This window comes from Camponotus floridanus, unplaced genomic scaffold (genome assembly GCF_003227725.1).
Source record: "Camponotus floridanus strain SB8 unplaced genomic scaffold, Cflo_v7.5 scaffold19, whole genome shotgun sequence".
NCBI classification, from domain to species: Eukaryota; Metazoa; Arthropoda; class Insecta; order Hymenoptera; family Formicidae; genus Camponotus; species Camponotus floridanus.
In genome coordinates, this window is record NW_020229314.1 from 1,752,851 (window position 1) to 1,769,081 (window position 16,231).

At 34.9% G+C, this 16,231-nt stretch overlaps 2 protein-coding genes across 7 annotated transcripts; one reads left to right on the forward strand and one right to left on the reverse strand.

Annotated features, from left to right (window-relative positions):
- Positions 1-1,704: 1,704 nt before the first annotated feature.
- LOC105248211 lies at positions 1,705-3,420 on the reverse strand. The gene is made up of 4 exons (XM_011252870.3): positions 3,276-3,420; positions 2,602-2,852; positions 1,979-2,159; positions 1,705-1,906 (listed from the first exon to the last, which is right to left on the reverse strand). The coding sequence occupies exons 2-4, from the start codon at positions 2,750-2,752 to the stop codon at positions 1,738-1,740; spliced, it is 501 nt and encodes a 166-aa protein (XP_011251172.1). The 5' UTR covers positions 2,753-2,852; positions 3,276-3,420; the 3' UTR covers positions 1,705-1,737.
- Positions 3,421-3,456: 36 nt separating this feature from the next.
- Positions 3,457-15,943, forward strand: LOC105248212 (probable Rho GTPase-activating protein CG5521). 6 transcript variants are annotated; one of them, XM_020026555.2, is made up of 29 exons: positions 3,457-3,774; positions 5,123-5,233; positions 5,485-5,502; positions 5,767-5,938; positions 6,026-6,383; positions 6,503-6,777; positions 6,859-7,153; positions 7,241-7,611; positions 7,703-7,925; positions 7,999-8,206; positions 8,300-8,431; positions 8,843-9,055; positions 9,627-9,817; positions 9,924-10,022; positions 10,102-10,386; positions 10,460-10,585; positions 10,685-10,852; positions 11,215-11,271; positions 11,610-11,720; positions 11,806-11,964; positions 12,046-12,225; positions 12,289-12,652; positions 12,735-12,883; positions 12,972-13,147; positions 13,261-13,720; positions 13,789-14,075; positions 14,164-14,300; positions 14,668-14,793; positions 15,554-15,943. In XM_020026555.2, the coding sequence occupies exons 1-29, from the start codon at positions 3,669-3,671 to the stop codon at positions 15,715-15,717; spliced, it is 5,721 nt and encodes a 1,906-aa protein (XP_019882114.2). In that variant the 5' UTR covers positions 3,457-3,668; the 3' UTR covers positions 15,718-15,943. The 6 variants fall into 6 exon arrangements, with proteins under 6 accessions (XP_019882114.2, XP_019882115.2, XP_019882116.2 ...); XM_020026556.2 differs by having other exon boundaries at positions 8,825-9,055; positions 14,668-14,846; positions 15,554-15,733; XM_020026553.2 differs by having other exon boundaries at positions 3,458-3,774; positions 8,825-9,055.
- The last annotated feature ends 288 nt before the right edge of the window (positions 15,944-16,231 follow it).

Sequence of the window (16,231 nt, forward strand, 5' to 3'; positions counted from 1 at the left end):
ATGATATCTTACACTATCATATTTACAGTATTGTATTATTTATGTACATCAAACTTTGGCAATATAAAAATAAAAAGCTATTTCACAAAATCGTTCGACCCTGAAATAGTTATCGGGTCACTTTTATGAGATATTATGGATACGCATTGCATCGCACATACACGACGATGTACGGGTGCGGTTTCGATGGTCGATTTCCGGCGCGGGGTCCTCGATCGAGAAACTTGCGAGACAATGGACCATTCGTCCATCGCCCCAGAGACAAATAGTCCGCGTGTAATGGCACGAGCGAGAAAAAAAGGAGAGCAGATCGAGGCGAAACGGAAGAGTCCCTCTCCCTCCTTTCTTGCGACGCACAAACGATCACTTGCGATTATTACCCATGGGAAGGTAAATGCTGACCGAATCGATAGTTGCTTGACTGAACCGGACTTCCGGTTGTATTTTGCTCGAAGCTGTCGATACGATACGATTCGATCTAATTTTCGAATATGATACTAAAATATATTTTCGAGTTTTCTCAATAAAAAAATATAGATATCGTATAAGAGATACTTATGTCAAATTTGACTTTACTACTTATCGTCAATTAATATATATAGAAAAATATGCAAATTATTGAATAAATTAAATAAAAGAATATATATAAATGTTTTTAAAGTAAATGCGATTTCTATCATAATATGATTAAATTTTATAGCTATAAAATCAGAAGATGTTCATCATTTCATTAAATAATTCATTAAATAAATATTCTGATACGCATACATTTTTTTAAAAATATTATTCAATTTAAAATAGATAAATAACATAAAAGAATTTAATTTTAACGAATGAGAAATATTGAGAATATAATAAAGAAATATTGAGAATATAATAAAGAGAAATATTGAGAATATAATAATTAAAAACTAAGTTTATTAATTAAAAGAAACACAACACTTGAAAAATTTAATGCAACAATGAACCAAACAATTGTTTTAAGAAACTAATCTTTTGAGTCTCGAGCAAATTCGATAAACTATTTATCACAAGTCCTTAGAAAAAAAAATAGATTGGACTATCACTACATTGTACTCTTCAACAATAAAAATACCTTGAAAAAGTCCAGCGAGGTTCCCAGTTGGCACAAAGTATCTTACTTGTACTTGATCAACTGACAATAAGAAGATGATGTCGTCAGTTAGAGGAGGCCAGATGTCGCGTAAGGATTCAGGATCCGCCGATCCATTCACAGCAGCTCCCGTAACGCAGCGCACCTTGCTCGAAACAACGTCGACCTCCAGGACTAAGGAAATTCGATACACCACCACAGTACCCGGAGAAATGTGCGCTACCCTACTCATCTATATTCTGGCCCGGTCCAATTCCATTAAACAACTGACAATCTCGAAACGGAGCTTGGCCTTCGTATGTCGCGAGTAAACGTTGTAATTTCTGCCATCGACTGATCTATTGCTTATTTTCGAGCAGTTTAAAAACGTGTGATCATGAGTGAGATATATGTTATATCGAGACATCTTGCACATTATCTATCGTATGATCAATGTGTTTGAAAATTCCTTATAACATATTATATTTTTTTTATAATAAAAAAATCGCGCGATAATTTTTATAGATAAACGCGTGTGTATTTTTTTTATTGATTTATAAATTTAAAATTGAAATCGAGAAATTAAATATTGACGGAATCGTCGGATGCGTTTCATGGGATACTAGCCGATGTGTAAGCAACGATTATTTTTTTGTTTTTGCATAATAGGAGTTGCATTGATTTAATCTATCTCCGGCATAAGGTGCTTCGCCTTGATTCGCGTCACGACTTTTCTGACGCTCGTCGAAAGCCTTCATGTCGGCGTTCAATTCCTCGTACGGCTGCGTCACGGTATCGGCCAGATCCTCGCATCTACGATCGTTTGAAAAGAAATGATCTCGAGCTGTTCATTTCAATAAATTAAGTCGTTTTAACAAATCGTACCGAATCGTTTTGTACATCTGACAGGGTCGACATCTTTTATCAGCCGCGAGTGCAGTCTTATCCAGGCCGAGTTGTTGAAAGACCTTCAAGCCTTTCCGCCAAATATCCTTTTCTTTCATAGCTTCATCCACACTCGATTCCGGCGATTCCGCTTCCAACGACGATTCATGCTCCAATGTACCTTTGGAACAACATATTTCATCTTATGATTAGTTTATATTCTCGATTAATTTTTCACTCTGCTTTTATAGATAATTTTATATAACAAAAATAAAAATGAATTTGACATAAAGGACCTCTTGTTTAAATATATAACGGAGTTTTTGATATATATCTTTGTACAAGAAATAACATTTAACACAACACACACACACACACACACACACACACACACACACACACACACACTCACATGCATGCAATATCTTATTAACTTTATATATAATCGATTATAACTCTAAATACATGTTTTTTTTATTACATTATAATAACACAATTTATGAAATTTATGACGTATTAAATCTTTTACAAATGATGACAGATATCATATAGTAAAGTGAAAAAACACATTTTGCCGAATATATTATAATAACCTAATTATTTAGATGTATCTTATCTCGTACCTTTGTGAGGTTGCAAGCAATTCTGACCGTCTAAAAATTTCCAGAACGCTTTCACCTTTTCCTGTCGACTTGTATTCTCTTCTCTAACAAATACGAATTTCATACAAGATTCCTCATCTTCCGATAAACTCTCGTCTTCCGATAAATTCATGTTGAAATCGCGCGAAAGCGCGTACGATTAATTTGATATAACTACGCCAACTGACGTCACTTCCGCTCGTTCAAGTGCAGCCACACGTGCAAACTGACGTCTAGTAACATCGAATATTGATCTGGTTACAGATACTACTCGATCGGTAAATAATTATTTTTTATTAGAAATTGAGCATCGTCGTTTATCCTTGTTTTTCATAAGACTAAATATAACATTCCCTTTTATAAGTAAAATCTGATAATTATTTAAATTAAATATATACACGTGAATAACACAAATGAATTTTATCTCGAAGAATTGGCGGCAAATTCAAAATTTTGATCCGCGATTCATGTTACACGAATAACAAATAATACAAATAAACGGTAAATATTTTTACCTCGTGCATCGTCTATTTTCAGTCAAAATATTTTGCAAAACGTTATAAATAGAAGCGCCAGGAATTTTAACTCGGAGAATTATAACCTCATCTCAAGTTCGAAGGAAAAAAAAGAAAGAAAAACAAGAAAATAAATCTTACGATAATCCTGCGACATTTGACAATTGAATCCACAACGATCGTTACAATTGTCAATTCTAATTTCCTCGGATACTGTATACCTGTCGATCCCTCCGGTCGAGCAAATTGGATGACGGATGATGTCATTGCCCCCCGAGGTACCGTGCGCATCGTTGACGCGCAACCTCTCAAGATGGCCGTCACGTACATCTGATCGGAGGTGTGTGTGCGAAATTCGACGCCGATTTGACGTGATAAAGGTTGAGCCATGCACGCTGGCGCCTCGCGTCGCTGGCAGGATGATAGCGCGTTAGTCAATTAATCGGCATCGCTATCGATGTGGACCATCTCCTGGGCGCCGTCGTGTCGATGGTTGTTCCTGTCCTCGCGGCCGCCGGCGGCTCGCATTGAACCATGTTCAGCAAGAAACTTCATGTGGACGTCAAGAAGTCGACGCTCAAAATCCAGGATGTTAAGAAGGACAGTGCGACGCGATTCAAGCACCTCAAGATCGTGCTAGGTGAGGAGGCTAATCTCTCCACGCTTTACTCCAAGTCGCGAATAATCGGCGACCGATCGCTGAAGCTCGTCTTGAGAGAGGATGATCGTGTGATGTGTGTAAGAGTTGACCTTTGGTAGTTAGCTTACTCCCACACCCTCATTGAGGCCTCTTTAAAGTGGAATCTAACGATGTTTTTCATACGAGGAAGTGTTGATACTTGTTTGGCTTTGTATCGTATTCTTTGACAAGTGACACTTTTCACTCCCTGTACGCTTATCTGAATCTGGGAGAGTGAATATTATTTTTTGTTGTTAAAAGAGAAATATAATTTGCTTATTATCGTTAAAATTCATCTAACTTTAAGATATTAAGAACATGAAAAATATGGATATCGTTAAAATAGAATACTTGAATTAATTATTAAGTAACAATAATACAAGGATTTTAAAATTATAATTTTTATGAATCTCTCTTTCTAAATGCAACAGTATTATAAAAATATATTACGCATATATTATGTACTTTACATATACAATGTCAAATTTTAAGATATGTATGTTTTAGAAATTTTCTAAAATGCAAAATGTATTTCATATAATATTTGACAATTTTAAAAGCAAAAACAAGAAATAAGTATATTTTTATACTTGGATTTTTGCAAGAAATATGGTTTACATCATATTTGCGTGTCCTAATTAAAAAAAAATTTAATCCAGTCATAAGATTGTGGTCTCTCAATATTATGAAAGATAGTCAGTATCTAATCACCAAACCGCATGACCACATTGACCAACTTCTATGGCCTCCATCTCCAGCTAAAGTTACATTGTTGTTACTAGTTTCATGTATCTTTATATATGGAATTATATAAATACAAGTTTCGTATATCTATACGTGTCCCTCTATTCTATTTTTGATTATTAAACTGCTGATAAGTTATCTATAATTTTAAATGTTTCATATATAATTTTGATATTTATGGATATAAATATTTTATAGATATTGTAAATATTTTATTATATTTACGGAACAAATATTTCTATTGTATTATTTGGTGTGATTTCATTTTTATTCTATTTATGTCTGGAATGTCATAATATGTAATTATGCCATATCTGTCTGTTCCTTTCATAATAAACATATAAGGAAAAGGAAAAGAAATTGCTATATAAGTACAGGTGTCCAATACCAGTTATGATGTAATAGCATTTCTACATTTTTCTGTTTAAGGCACATAACGTCATGAAAGAGAAACATTTCTTTTCCTTATTTCAGTTCTTCAATTAATATAGATTATGCCTTTAAATATTTCATAATATGTTATACAAGAAACATGTATTAATATATGCATATTTTCATATTGAAGAAAATGTGGATACTGATGAGGCAAAGGGCTTTTTTGAGGGTAACTTCAGCCATGTGTACTTCATCTTGTATGATTGTTTCGTATCTGCTGAAGCAAATCTTCGACAACGTGGTAAGTTGAAGATAAAACTGATACTAAAATAATATAAGTACTAAAAAAGCTATCTCTTATCGCTATATAACTTTGAAAAGTTTCATACTAAAGTATATATCATATAATTATATCACATGCAACTTAACATTAAACATATAATATACCTCATTGCTTTTAAAATTATAATAAATTTTTTTTATTAACCATGCAATACTCACACATTATTACTTTATTATCATCTCTTTCATTTCTTTCCATTCTGCTGCCAGAGCTTTCCTTCCATATTGGTAAGTCATATATTATATTATTCTTAGTTTAGAAGTTTTATTACATTCTATGGTTTTTTAGATATAATTAAAAATTTTTAATTATTAATTATAATTTATAATTATTTCTTTTAATTTATAATTTTCTTTGATTGAGTTATACAATTATAAAAAAATTTGTGCAAATAACGTTCTCACATTGATTGTTTTATTTTTATGATATTTTCTAGAAATATGTGTTTTATATAACTTGAAGATAGAGAACAGTCTATTTTTTGTTTATAGTGCATAAAGCACACAGAGAGGAGTTAGAACAAGTATTGCAGCTTCTGGAAAAAGTTTTAACTCTTCTTCCGGAGCTGCTCAACAGACGATGGCAGTGTCATAGTTTAGCACGAATTCTGCAGAAGCTCTTACATCCTGGTAATAGTTGGAAACTTCGTAGACAAGCCATAAGGTACATAGTAATCGATCTCTCAAAGCATATTACATATATTTATTTAAAATGATGTATTTATATATTTAACATATATAAATGTTTTAGATACTTTGTTTTGTGGTATCAAGCCCTTGGCGAAAATGCTCCCGAGCATATACATCAGATGTTTGCCAGTTTGGTGCCTGGATTTCCACCGCATCAAGCGTCGCCTTACAAATGCGATCGTAAAACAGAGGGCAAGAAAGAAAAACTCGTGAAGACAGCTAATTCGGAAGAGAAAGACAAGAGAGAATTCTACGATACACAACTTGGACAGAGTACTTTTCATGACAATGGATCAAATCAATGTCCTATCAGCCAAGTTGATGGCGGACCTATCTTACCACCGCAAAGCGGAGAAAAGCCGCTCGATAATGAGACTGTTAGGTTTTTGGAAGCGTTGCTCGAATTTATGGTCACTCAGGTACTCTATTCATTTGTCATTCTTTAGAAATATTTCACTAAAAATGATTATTTAATAATAATTATTTTTTGATATTTACTACTTAATAAAGTTATTCATTTATTAATTATTAATTACAGGTAGTGAAAATAGAATGGCGGGATAAATCTACGCGACAATACAAAACTTTTCAATTTTTGCTAGAACGTTTCAAAGCAACGTATCTTCGTCACATTTGTCCGGAATTCGATGACAATTTTTCGCTTTACAAACCTAATCTGGAATTACCTACAATGCGGAAACCGATGAATCAAAATCAGAATAACTATGTGCTCTGTAAAGTCGCAGTAATCAAATGGATCGCAAGCTTTACTCATGTTAGAAAAGATGGACTTTTTGCACACCTTTCACAAAGGTAATCTATTTGCAATATATGATATTTCCGCACAATTTTCTAATATTTCCATGTAATTTTAATTCTTATCAAAATCTATAGTACAACACCGAATGAGGAAAATGTCGAATCAGAATTACGCCGTGTATCTGTTACTCAAAATTCTACAGACTCAAATTTACTATCACCCGAATCAACTATGTCTCAGCAAGATAGTCAGAGTCAAGAAGACAATACCGTTTCGGCGATTATGTTAGTCAGAGAGGTTTTATATGGGAATAGAGATAATGTGAACTTTGTACACGAATTGTACAGACAAGCGTTTCTCCTGGATTTTAATCACGCAGTAGCTATAAGAAAAGCTATTGCCGTTTATAAAGATTGGATTCAAATGAACGTGAGTTCTGTGAACACAATCTAAAATAATATATCTCATATATAAATTTGTGTGTATAAATTATTTTATCTCGATATACTTTTATAGGAAATCCCTCCGTTTATGTTGGAACCGTTGGACACTCATAAAGATCGGGACTCAGAAGAGAGTCAAAGAAAGGATGCTAATGAAACGGAAAAGAGTCCTTCCGAAAGTTATCGACAGACAAGATTAAGAAACGATTCTTATCTTGGCGCTATACATCGGGAAAATTTATTTATTAGAGCAGGCTTGCAGAATGTTTTACAAATTTTCATCACTCAAGCATCAAACGTATTTTTCTTAGAGAATTCGGGACCTAATGCGTCTCCAACATTACTCGAAGAACAAACGGACAGTTGTAAAAGAGTCTTAAATGTATATCGTTATGTTGTTATGCACTCCAGACTGGAACCAGCAACTTGGGAACAGTTACTTAGGTATATTCACGATTTATTTTCTCTTTCAATTTTCTTTTTCGCGATCTAAATTTGTTCGCGACGATTAATTTCGATTTCTTGGCTCTATCAGAGTGTTACTTCAAATTACATCGCTCGTATTGAGCGAGAAATCATCTCGTCGCAAACATCAAGAAACTATCGGCGGAAAACTTGCTCCTGCGATATTCCAAACTTTAATCGTTACATGGATCAAGGCTAACTTAAACGTGGTTATTTCTACGCAATTGTGGGACCAGTTTCTAGAAGTGTTAACGTCGTTAACACAATGGGAAGAGCTGATTCGAGAATGGGCGGTAAGTAAGTGACGAATATATCGCGAATTCTCATTTGTGAAACTTGTGAAATAATGTTTTTTTTTTTATATAGAAAACTCTAGACACGCTAACGAGAGTGTTGGCGCGACACGTGTACAACTTGGACTTGAACGATCTACCTTTGGATAGACTCAGCGAACAAAAATCAAAAAAGCGACGCGGAGTCGGAAGTCGTGCGGCATCGACAGGAAGCGTACAACCACCTCGAAAAGGCAGTGTCGATCAAGAGAACAGTGCTGTACCGAAAGAAAGCATCACAGGTGTAGAAAAAATATATATATATTTTAGTTTATCTCATTACTTTATCTCACGCAAGATAAGATTTAACAAAAGAGTTTCTTGATTTTTATCAGATCATCCTCTACGCGACATGAGGAAAGTGCGACCGTTGCCGCGCAGCGCGAGCGACAACACTATATACAACGGCAAGACTCGTACAAAATTGCACAGACAACGTACGCATACAATGCACAGCGGCATTCCCGGTAAGTAAAAATTAGCACAGTTAACACAGTTTTTGGTTTTTATTTTTCGAAATTATATCTCTGCCCTCTGTGTTTGTGTGCGCAGTTTTATTTATAACCGTGTCCCTTTCTTTCTTTCGCTTTGACGCTGACCGTGCCGAGTTAAAAATAACTTGTTCTGGTACCATAACAGACGGACCTAGCAGACAGACGAAACAGTAATCTTCGCATCGTTCTTTCTCATAGATCTATCACATTTGTAACTGAGCGCCCATTGTTGTCGCTTGTTCTAATATTCAATTGTGACATGCCGTTCATAAGATTGATTTTAACTAAACAATACATTCAAATACATCTCCGCAGTGTCTGTCCTACTCTTGTTTGATTAAGTACGAACAATTTCCACACGCGCAGTACTCCCCCTATCGATAGAACAAGACATGGCGCGGTTACTATCAAGCAGCTCGTCATCGGCGACCAGTCGGAAGATGTTACCCAGCAGACGTGCCAAATCTTTGGATAGCATTGTTATAGTCGATAGCGAACCACCGTCACCACGATGCCCATCGCCGACACCCAGCAGTGGCGTCGACAGCAACAAAGATAGCCCCATACAGATAGAAAATATTGATGGTAGCAGTATCGGTATGTATGGTCTATCATTATATATAATATTTATGTAATATTACAAACGAACACGTACACAAGTTTGTTTTATAAAATGTTTGGACATTTTCCAAAAAATTGTTTTGTTATATATTTGTCTTACACTAATAACCACTTTATAACATCTCATATTAATATCGAATGTTTTATTAATAATACCTTACGCTTTAGTGTCCGCCCGTGCAATAATAAAGGCCAGATGTTCTAAATGATACTGAAGCATCAATCAAATTCTCTTTATCGAAGCCTCTGCTTTTCAAATATATAGTTTTCTGCTTTGTGGATTTATACCATTGAATTAAATATTAAGCTTGTAACAATTTTGAGCTTATAATAATTTTTCTTGTTGCACAACATTAGAAGATATAAAACTTGATTGTGCATATGGCAATTTTATAAATTATGAATTATCAATTTAATAGTATTTAATAGTATTTAATTCAATTTAAATCTTGTATACATTTATATAGTTGAAATTTTAATAAATTTATTATATATATGTACACATATACACATACATAGCTGTTTAACAGATATTATTGTTTTACAGATACAAATGATGCATCTGAAAGGAGATCAGTTATGGCAGGTGGAGGAGTACGTGGATGGTTACCAGATGTGGCTGTTGTTTTATGGCGACGTATGCTGTCGGCACTAGGGGATGTCAATAATATTCAAGATCCTGTTTTACATGGCCAAGTAATGGATTATCTCGTGCAACTCACACAAACATTGATTAAGGTAAAGAAAAAACAAGGACTACTTTAAAATATTAAATAATTATATTAAAATATTAAATAATATTAAATATTAAAATAATTATATTATTTATCTGATTTCTATGTAGATACGTTTAAACCAAGGAGTATCCGGAGATAATCAAGTAACACCTCCAGCACCAGAATTGATTCCACCTTTGACAGTCATCGCACCTTGGTGCTTCAAGGTACATTTATGTAAAACACAAAGTATAATACACACATGAATCAATAGTTTTCAATATTGATCTATGTATTTGTTTGTAGGCGATTCAACTTCCCGAGAAATATGAAAGTGGCAAATTGGCCGCATATCGTCTCATATGTCTCTTAACTGTGCAGCCGTTGGATATCAGTTTACCGAAGCAGCATCTTACGCTCTTCTATCGCGCTGTTCACAGTGGAATCGCTAGTAACGATGATAAAGTATTACATGTACTCGTGAAATACACAGGACCCAGATTATTTAGTTTGAATCTACCTGGATCGAGTCTCTTAATCCTGGACTACATACATGCTGCTGCTGTGATACTTAGCAGTCAAGACATCGAGGTATTAAATTTTGATATAATTTTCTCTCTTTGAAATAATCTAACGTTTATTCTTTACCTATATCATTTTTCAGGCTCCAAGGACAGAAGCTGTTTCTATTATCGGTTCGTTGTTATCTTTACCCGTTGCAACGGTCAAACTACCCATGTTACAACCAAATGGACCTGACATTGTAACTATGACGTGTCCAGATGCAAAAGTAATGCTATCATTATATATGATTTATTTAATGGCATAATTGATCACTTGTCAGAAATGATACATTTTTGTAATTTTATGCCTATTTTGGGTTTCATAGGAGCATATTGTAACGATACTCTTGCGAAGCTGTCGACGAGAACCCACCGGGATTGCGAGATGCTTGGCCTTATCAAGTATTGCGATGTTTGCATATAAAGAGTTGTCTTATAAAACACAACATCCAAGAGTTCCAGAAGCTGTCACAGTTCTTCTTCTTGCACTTAGAGTAAGTTGAAAATTTTTCCATGTAAAAATTATAAATTTTTATTAGATGTCTTTGTGACGGACGATAATGCGAAATCACAAAAATAGCTAAAAATGCATTGGTTTTAACAAAAATGCCTGTAGAACTTTGAATATATAGAGCATGACGTAGAAAATTCTTTATTGAGTTGTTTGACAATCTGCACTTGGAATATTATCTCGAGTTAAACAACAATATATAAGATGCACTGCAACCTATTTAAATGTATATTGTTTTAAGAATAAGACCTATTTAATATTTTTGAGCTAAGCTAAAAGCAGGTGTGTTGCGATAGTAGTAGTAAGATGAAAGCAAATATCTCTTTCATTGAGTGTCATTGGCAGCAAATACAAGGAACGGAGCGTCGCAGAACTGGTTTCTGTTTTCCTCTAATGGATCAGGTAGTCCTACCAATTTTTTTGTCTTAATGTAATAGCTGTGTCGGCCATTTATTATGTGATGTTGACAGTTTTTGGACTGATGTCTGCCTGATATCTTATGAGGATATCGTTGATTTTTGCATGGCCTACCGCTATATGTATGTCTGTAATAATTAAACTGTTTCAGTCTGCAATGGTATCCTTTTACCTTGACATTCTGTATACCTGCTAATGAGCAAACTCTTTACTTGTTATTAACTCGATGTTGATGAATTATATAAAATCTTCTTATATAAAAGTCATATTCTGTATTTGTCCAGAATTGATATTTAATGATTTTATCTACCTTCTGTCTTCAGGCATCTCACGTCACGGTTGCGCAGGTTGCGTGTGATTCTTTGTTACTTCTCTGCGATAAAGCCGATGTGCTACTAGAATTGTATCCTAATGTGCCATCTAAGATAATACAGGTATATTAACAGCTAATGTATTCTATATTAAGAAACACTTGTTAGTCTAAGAGAGTAACGAGAGTTTTTATTGTTTGATATTTAGATCTTATCGGATACACTTGGGCGAATGACAACGCGAGAAAGACGCGGATCATTGACAATATCGATGCTATTTTGCTTGGGCGAATGGGCTATGCACTTAGGACCGACAGTATTATTACAGGTGTTTCAAGGAAAACCTCTTCTGATGACCTTATTCACAGTTAGTATATTATGTCTTCTTATATATTGTAAATTATTTTGCCCGATTTCTACATCGTATTTAATTTTATATTATGTATAGGTGTTAAACAATATAGTGCAAAATAAAATTGGAAAAGAATTTATGAAAACTGCTAAGAGTAATCCAGAAGATGATGATGATTTTGATCCTAACATTACATTGGATAATTTAGTCAATGTGCCCTCCTCGAAATCGCCTCACAAAGGAAATATTCAGTCTGTACAATTGGCAGCGAAAATGGTAAGCATTGTAATCTATTATAAACATGCGTGTATAATTTATACGATATCTTAACACATACAGGTAATGATGCATTTAATCAATCATCTGGGACATTTTCCTATGGGTATCGGAGCCGCGCGTCTCTCGTCGCTAGTCGTCGAGTTGGACGACGTTCCTGGAATCGATGGGGATGAGTTGTCCTCCGCTATTTTTCAAGCGCCTAATATACAGCTCTTGATGCTCTCTAATTCGATCATAATGTCGCTGGTCGAGTTGGCGGCATTAGATGCACCCGGTGGAGGAGTCACAGCTGGTTTAACTACGGCGCCTTCCTTGGTCAGGGTCTTGTTGCGCGATCTCGCTGGAAAAGCTTCTTGGGACAGTTCTATCTTATACAGCCAACCCTTTGTCGAGGATGATCTACCATTGCCATTTGCAAAACCTGGTAAATTAATAATAATTTATACGAGTTGTGAGAGTTTTTCGGCTAAAAAGGCAAATTATAATGTATCTCTTATTCATTTCAGTTGATTGGAACGCGAAATTACATACGGACGACTTGAACAGTGTCATTACACCTCATAATTGTACACCTAGACATACAATACGACATCGTGAGCCTCACATATTACCGACTTTTGCAAATGCCGCAAGCGATATGGACAACTTGGATGATGTGAGTTATAGCAAAGTTAACTTATTTTTTTAATTTATAATAATTGTTATTAAATAATTTTTTAATAATTGTCATTAAATGTTCTTAGCTCCTTCAGTATATAGGACACACCAGTCCAGAAGTTTTAACCAACCCGGAGATTGCTCTCAACGCGCCCGCTAATCCACCCCAGGGACACTATCTCGAAAGCGAGACTATCGCGACGATTCTAAATCAAAGAAATGCCGAGCAAGAGCACGTGAATAATTGGAGTCAACACATTAGGTTGCGTGTTCTACCATTTCTGAATTAGATTAACGATCGATCGCAATTAAAGTACTTTCGGGAGACTTTAAATTATATTTAATTTTAATGTTGCAAATTTCTCTCAATTTCAGTATGAGTGCATCGGTAGTTAGCCCGCCATCGTGCCACCCACCTCCGGCGCCGTTTCATCACTGCCGCCTTCTATTCTCGCATTTAGGCCTGTCCGGTTGGGAGCTGCGCAAAAGATTGCATTTGCTGGCGAAAAATGAGAAGCTCGTACGTGAGCTTCGTAATCTCGATAGCCAACGATCCAGAGAAACGCACAAGATAGCAGTGATTTACGTCAGCCAGGGTCAAGAAGACAAGAACTCCATACTAAGTAACATCACTGCCAGTAAAGAATATGAAAGTTTCATCGCGAGACTCGCTTGGGAAGTTGAACTGGAATCACACACGGGTTTTCTCGGCGGCCTGGTGCCCGGCAAAGCATCTGGTGTTACCGCGCCATACTACGCTACATCGTTCACCGAAATCCTCTTCCATGTTGCTACGAGAATGCCATCGGACAGTCCCGAAAGTTTATTGCAAAAGGTACACGATTTTCGATAATATTTATATCAGAAATATTTCCAAAATATTCACACAATCCTTGCTTTCAGACGCGACATCTTGGCAATGATGAAATCCACATAGTCTGGTCGGAACACTGGCGAGACTATCGTAGAGACATCATACCCACAGAGTTTTGCGATGTTTTAATAGTTATTTATCCACTACAAAATAAACTATATCGAATACAGATCTCACGAAAATCGGAGATTCCGTTTTTTGGACCTTTATTCGATGAGTGCGTCGTGGAAGATAAGGTATTGCCAGGTTTAGTAAGAACGACCGCATTGGCGGCGAGTAGAGCTAAACGGTCTACGCTTACATTATATCAAAATTAGTAAGTAATCTGTTCATAAGTCATAATATTACGAGAGAAAGGAAAAGAGTAGAATATTGAATTGAATGCTATTAAATGTAAATTTCAGTTACGAGGAAAGAGCTCGATCCATCGATACCGTCATGAGAAATCATAAAGAACCTACAACGTTCGAAGAGTTTGCAGCTAATGTTTACTCACCGGTACAACCGCCGAGCCCGTTCAGCGGAACTTCATCTGTCTCTGGTATATAAACTGTTTAAAGCATATTAAATCAAAGTATTATAATTATCGTATAGTTTAATTTATACAAACAAACTTTTTGCATTGCTTTTTCATTATCTCACGTTTGCCTCTTAACTATGCATATAGAATGAAAATGTTATGCGTATGATTATAATATTTTCATTCTGTGCATGTGCCGTTAGAATCACAAAATGTTAAGAATATGAAGGTTCAATTATTATTAATTTTCTAATTTTTATTCATTTTTTACAATGATTTTTACACGTGATACGCGGAAAGATATGTGTCTAAAATTCTGCGCGTATATATGTCATTGTAATATAATTTATATTTACAAAAATTATTATTTTTATCAATATACTATCAGGCTCTACAACAAGCGTGCAATCCACAGCATCGTCAAATCTTGCGGCAGCGCTTATTGATCCGCATCAGGGACGTTCCGGTCTGCGCAGCACTTCGACAGCGAGCAGTGACAATCGTGCGAATAGAGGTGACTAATTCAGTCCACTAACCCCCATCCACCTTGTAACACCATTGGACAAGGTAGTATTATTAGTTTATTTTATTATTTCGATGCTGTTTTTTCACAGCCTCTTATCTGACATTGTATCCTACGTCTCTATCTGTCTGTTAAGTATACGTCTTACAATCGTCTTATCACGATTCAGACAGTGATATTCCGTGAAATATCCGCTACAGGTTGCTCGGAAGTAAATATCTTGTAAAATGGAAATGTGTAATTTTTTCTTTTTTTCATAATCCTGATTCCAACTTTTATGTTCGATGCTTTGTTGTACATGTGCAATAATAAAAAAGTAACAAATAGAATTGCAAGATTTAATCTGCTGAATATATCGTGTGACGAAATATAAAAATTTCAAACTCTTTCTTTCACATTTCTGTGTCTCTTAATCAACTCTTTGTTTGGCAGTTTTGCAAAATATATTCAGAGGTAATCTTTCCAATCTATGAACATTTAAGATAGCATGTTTAAATATTTATTTTTTTTGTTTACATAAAATATGTTTTTATATGCCGTGTTTTAAACATTGCTTTAAAGGAAGTTATATACAATATGCGAAATATGTGATAACGCTCTTTTTATTCAATTGCACGCTTAATTTTTCTAATAAAATATCTGCCTAATATATCACAAGCAGCTACTTTCTAGCTAAAATTTTCTATATTCTCGCTTCTCGATAATTTATACGATATTATAATTAATGAATAATTTTTGTATTTGTTTTCAGTTTCCGATGGAAGCAGAGTGTGGTTTAGCAATGACACCCCCCCTGAGAGCACTACACTTCACGGAATTTCACCGAGACCCGTAAAAAAGATGTCCTTTAAAACTGGACCAAAGCAGAGAACTAATACGCAATCTACTCCACCGGATAGTCCGAGATACAAATAAAAGGTTTTTCATTCACATCGTAAAAGTGCTCTGCGCAATTGATTTTCGGTGGACTCACCAAGCGTTACACTTTAAAGGAACTTATCGGGTAAAAGTTAAAATAACAAATAATTATATAATAAGATATTCCACTGTTAGTATTTCGCGCGTAATGTGAATTTAAAAAAAAGAAATATATGTATATACAGGGTGTCCTAGACCCGTACACCCCTTTTCTTTCAAAAACTAAGTATTTTAGAGAAAAACGTTTTCGACAAAAATTGTATGGTTTTAAGGGGAACATAAGATGGTGTCATTGGTTTGACCTTGGATGGCATCGTTAAGATCAGGTCAAGGACACCTTTAATTTCTTAAATGGAACCACCTATTTTTTATTGCATATTCTTATAGCTTATGTCGAGAGCTTTCCAAAACACTACAATAAAGTATTGTTTCATCAAGTACCTTCCGAGTTATGAGGGTTGAAATAATTGTTCAATTTTACATAAAATATCTAGTAAAATATTCCTTTTTT